At 30.0% G+C, this 4,366-nt stretch overlaps 2 protein-coding genes across 4 annotated transcripts in view; one reads left to right on the top strand and one right to left on the bottom strand.

Annotated features, from left to right (window-relative positions):
* Positions 1-36: 36 nt before the first annotated feature.
* On the bottom strand, positions 37-2,620 carry LOC108737744 (secernin-3). 3 transcript variants are annotated; one of them, XM_025981456.1, is made up of 9 exons: positions 2,522-2,620; positions 2,431-2,462; positions 2,210-2,362; positions 1,881-2,062; positions 1,629-1,822; positions 1,317-1,516; positions 707-813; positions 457-654; positions 37-402 (listed from the first exon to the last, which is right to left on the bottom strand). In XM_025981456.1, the coding sequence occupies exons 4-9, from the start codon at positions 2,043-2,045 to the stop codon at positions 244-246; spliced, it is 1,023 nt and encodes a 340-aa protein (XP_025837241.1). In that variant the 5' UTR covers positions 2,046-2,062; positions 2,210-2,362; positions 2,431-2,462; positions 2,522-2,620; the 3' UTR covers positions 37-243. The 3 variants fall into 3 exon arrangements, with proteins under 3 accessions (XP_025837241.1, XP_025837242.1, XP_025837243.1); XM_025981457.1 differs by having other exon boundaries at positions 2,518-2,612; XM_025981458.1 differs by having other exon boundaries at positions 39-402; positions 1,881-2,030; positions 2,431-2,597.
* An 88-nt stretch (positions 2,621-2,708) lies between these two features.
* LOC108737743 (probable citrate synthase 2, mitochondrial) overlaps positions 2,709-4,366 on the top strand; it is a 19,903-nt gene continuing 18,245 nt past the window's right edge. The window contains exon 1 of the mRNA XM_018470829.1: positions 2,709-2,896. Within this exon, the coding sequence (XP_018326331.1) occupies positions 2,852-2,896 (45 nt within the window). The 5' untranslated portion in view covers positions 2,709-2,851. The remainder of the gene's footprint in view (positions 2,897-4,366) is intronic.

Raw genomic sequence — 4,366 nt, 5'->3', positions numbered from 1 at the left:
CCAAGATTTTTTTTAAAAAGAATTAGAAATTGTTCTTTACTCATATTTACTTATTGATGAATTAATTAATTTAGGGTTTCCATTATGCAATATACTACCGCTAGTCTACTGTTAATGAGAAAGGAAAATACCTTGTCATTTTAAGGGGAAATTAAATTAAAAAAAGTACAGAAATAAATTATTTTATACAAATTAAATGTAGGTAGATTTTTTAAATGTAGTTGTATAAAATACGAAAAAAGACTAAATATCATAAAAACTTACCCTTTCTTCTGGACATATAGTATGTTTAGAAATAATAGCATTTGGAGTGAATATGAAGGGTTTATAAACTGATATTGAAGGATCGGGGGTGGCGGTAAACCAGTGAACACTCGGTCTAGTAGAACTTAACACAGAAACCTTTAAACTGAATCCATTAAGAATAAAATTCATTAAAGCAAGATTGAGTATTACCTGGCTACCCTGTGTTGGAAAAGGACTATCACAAGGTCTACATATCCCTGATTGTCTATCCCTTAAGATGTTAAACATATCTACTTCTTTAAAATCATTAGTTTCTGTATATTTTTTTAATAATTTTTGACCCTCAATGTAACGATCACTCCCTGGTACCTTTTCACCACCAAATACTTCAGAAAAATTAAATTCATCCTAACAAAAAAAAAGTAAGACATTTTTTACTCAAAATATGCTTCTAAAATACCTCTCCATTCCAAAATCCTTGTGCCTTGGCATAGTCAAACAAATCTTTGGAATGCCTATCAAATTTGGTAGTTATTGATAAACCATTAGAAATATTCCTACACCCACCTAAAATATATATGTATAGTACATATGTTTTTCATATTCCAAGTAAATAAACAGTTCAGTTATGTTTAAAAGGTAAGAATTATTCCAAAAAGAACAAGCTTGTAATTCAAAAAAGAAGTATTCAATTCATGGTTTTGTATGTATTGTTTTACTCCTGAATTACGTTTTGGAATCTTTTTACTACAAGTCATTTTGTGACGAATTACATAGTCTATAAAACTGATCCGTGTGTCAACAAAGTAAACACTAAATTTTTTGATATACTTATAAACTTTGGAAATGAAAAATTAAGAAGTCATTATTACACATAAATATCAGCTAAAATATTGACAATACAAGAAAAACCTTTCAAGATAATTTAATTCTATATAAAATTCCTCAGACAATTGTTAGTTTTACTTAGTTTTTAGTCAATGGTTTCCAAAATACACATTTTTTAGTGTTTTACCTTAAAACAGAGTTAAAAATAATGACCCTTTGAGCAAATTTAAAAAGAGCCTTACTCGAGATCTGTTCCGCTACCCACTGCTTTCCAGATGTCTCTAAAATCCAAGCAGTAGAAGAATCAGCAATTAGAAAAGAATTATGGTAACTTAAACCAGAATCTTCCTCAGCACAAGGACCACCCTGTCCATATTTCTCTAACAAATTAGTAATAATTTCTAAGGCTTCTGTTGCTGAAGAACTTTGTTCCAATCCCAATCTACAAATAAAAAGCAATATAGATATAATGTATAATTTGCTGAAATTGAAACACGAAAAACAAATTTTAAGTGGACAAAACATAACAAAAAAGTAGTGAGTGAAAAAGAGACCTTACTAAATCCATTCCTAATAGTCTTTTTACACTAGGATCATTTTCACCATTAGTATTATTTGTCCAAACTGCTTCATTACCAATAACAACTCCACACTCATTGGCCCCCATTTCTGCACCCCACATCCATGATGGTTTACTTAAAATAACAGCCTTTCTAGGTCCCGAATATTCCACTTCAATATAAGTGCACTACAAAAGAAATATATCTAAAATTAGTTTAATTTACAAGAGTCAAATTGCAACCTACTTTTATAACATTTGAACATTGTGAAGCTGGGAAATAGACAACTTCTTGAACTTCTCCCTTTGGTCTATCAGAATTTTTACCAAAAATCACACCATGCTTTGTCAAAGGGGGTAATGCAACAAAAGTGTCACACGATTGAGGAAGTTCCATCTGGAAGAGTGCCATACATGTTATATATCAATCTATAAGTTATATAAGTTCATTAAATAAATGCAACGAATTTTATGTTACTTTTGATAAATAATATAAGAATAGCATATAAGAAAATACTGCATTATGAAAGAAGACAAAGAAATATGCATGAAATGTGAAACATTATCTATACTTACTGTAGTAGGTGACTCCACAGACTTCTTAAATGAATACAAACGTTAATAATGTCCTAATATGAGAAAATACTCAAATAAATTACAATAAAGGCGTAGGTTATCAGTTTTCACCACTTTTGACATCCAGATTTCCAAATTCTGCTCTGGTACTCACTAAAAAGAGAAAGTATTATGAAACTACCTTTTACTTTCGGAAAAAACTTTTTTAAACCAAAACGTACCTGAATTTTCCTAATGCATATTTAACTTTTTGCTGCAAATTAAGTAAGTTATATGAAAATTGAATTTCAAACTTCTCAAATCAGTACCTACTCGTTTTTAATTCGTGTTGAAATTAGTAAACCCTTATCCAGACATTCTATGGATCCCCATTATCTACTGTGTGACTGCATTCACACCATATTCACACTGATGTTAATATTTCTCAGTTTTTTATGCTCGACGTCACATTATCTATGGTCGTAATTCAGTTTTGCCATAGTATAAATTTTCAATGGTTTTTCAATTGCTGGGTTGCCTCTGAGGTCTGAGGAGATTGTTGGGTTGTGCGTGTCGAATACATAGGTCGAATAGTTGAATAACAGTTTAGATTTCAGTGTCAAATTATTCAATTTTGTTAAGAAAGAATAAGAATTTTTTGCAATGGCGTTATTTCGGATTAATTCTTATCGATTTTTAGAGAATCAAGTAAGTTTTAATTTTGTTCGCTCCATTTTTTTTATAAAAATATAAGACTACATTTAGGAAAATACATAAGAAATTGTGCATACAAATGTAATTAACCATTTAATATGACATAAAACTGCTTTGTCAAAGTAGTTTTAGTTAATATTTAGAATATGAAATTGCTTAGCTTTTCCCATTTGCCTACTTACATAACAGTTTACTGAGGTATAAGACCAAGCAATGTGGCTGAACATCGGTACCGGTGCTTAGTGTCTTCTTCAATATCTATTTTATGTTTTAGGAAGACGCGTCATTATTATCAACTGTTTACTTGGACATTATCAAATTTAGATAGTGTATCTCATCTTAAAACAAAAATTTTCAGTGTGTTAATTATATCTTGCGACTGTGTCGATGGCTTGAATAATTTGTAATTTCCCTAGAGAATTTTTCTATTTTTTAAATATAGAAAACCGTTTGTATTAAAACTTTTGTAATTTTAAATAATATAGATGCGCGCTTTCATAAATAATAAAGATATTAACAAGTAATCTAAAGCAAATTAATGAAGCGCCTTAACTATTATGATTTTTAAATCGACACGTTAAGTCCATATAGCATCATCGTCTTATGTACAGTACGTCACAAATGTACACTGTAACTGCAAGTGCAGTTTGACGTCAATAATTTTCGAATTTCTCAAAAATGCTCGGTTTTGTAGACATTGAAAGTCAACTAACAAAAAAGTCAGTTAAGCACTTTAATGTATGTACAAAACAAAAATNAAAAAGTTAATTATGAAAAGAAATTTAATTACAGCTATTTATCTTCAAAACGACATTCGGACAGAAGATATGTTGTTAAGTTCAATCAGCAAAAATTCGGAAAAGTATTGTGGATGTTTAAAAGGTTGCGAATCACATTTATATTCGACAACTATCTTAAAGGCAATCGGTGATGGGTAATGCCCCAAAATATTGTTGTTTCTTGGTTGGTGATAAACTTTCTATTTTACTATTTTAGAGACAATAAGCTTCCGAAACATTCGACAAAAGTTTTTCTCTCGTATACAGACGTTGTGGGGTACAAAGGTACATTGGTAGCAAAAACCACGTGGGGTGGCGTGCTGGGTAAGTAATAATATAGGTATAATTACATAAATTTCCGTATAATAAATAAACGTAGCTACTACATATTACAATAAAACAAACCTTCTTAGCCTACCTTGGAGGACTATTTGGTTTATTCATGGGCCTGACATTGGTAACGATTACCGAATGTATTTATTTCTTCTCATTCGATTTTACTATTTATATTTGCAAAAGATATAACACTAGAAGGGTAACAGTAATGACCAAAGGAACCTCAAATAAATATTAATAGAAAAGTTGGGGAAAGAATCATCAAGTGAAATAAGAAAAAGGAACAATTCGAAATAAATCGAAAAAATATTCAAATATTATTTTATTATTGGTTACATTCCAAGTCTCA

This window comes from Agrilus planipennis, unplaced genomic scaffold (assembly GCF_000699045.2).
Source record: "Agrilus planipennis isolate EAB-ADULT unplaced genomic scaffold, Apla_2.0 scaffold105, whole genome shotgun sequence".
Lineage (NCBI taxonomy): Eukaryota > Metazoa > Arthropoda > Insecta > Coleoptera > Buprestidae > Agrilus > Agrilus planipennis.
Note: the sequence above shows the minus strand (reverse complement) of the source record. Positions and strands in the feature narration are given on the sequence as shown.

What these genes read in the sequence shown, in the direction of transcription:
- LOC108737744 (XM_025981456.1), bottom strand. Translation starts at nt 2,045, where the DNA reads ATGGCACTCTTCCAGATGGAACTTCCTCAATCGTGTGACACTTTTGTT. An exon ending in AATGTTCAAATGTTATAAAA is followed by an intron (nt 1,823 to 1,880) that starts GTAGGTTGCAAT and finishes TTTCTTTTGTAG; the next exon opens with TGCACTTATATTGAAGTGGA. An exon ending in TTCCAACACAGGGTAGCCAG is followed by an intron (nt 403 to 456) that starts GTAATACTCAAT and finishes TTCAGTTTAAAG; the next exon opens with GTTTCTGTGTTAAGTTCTAC.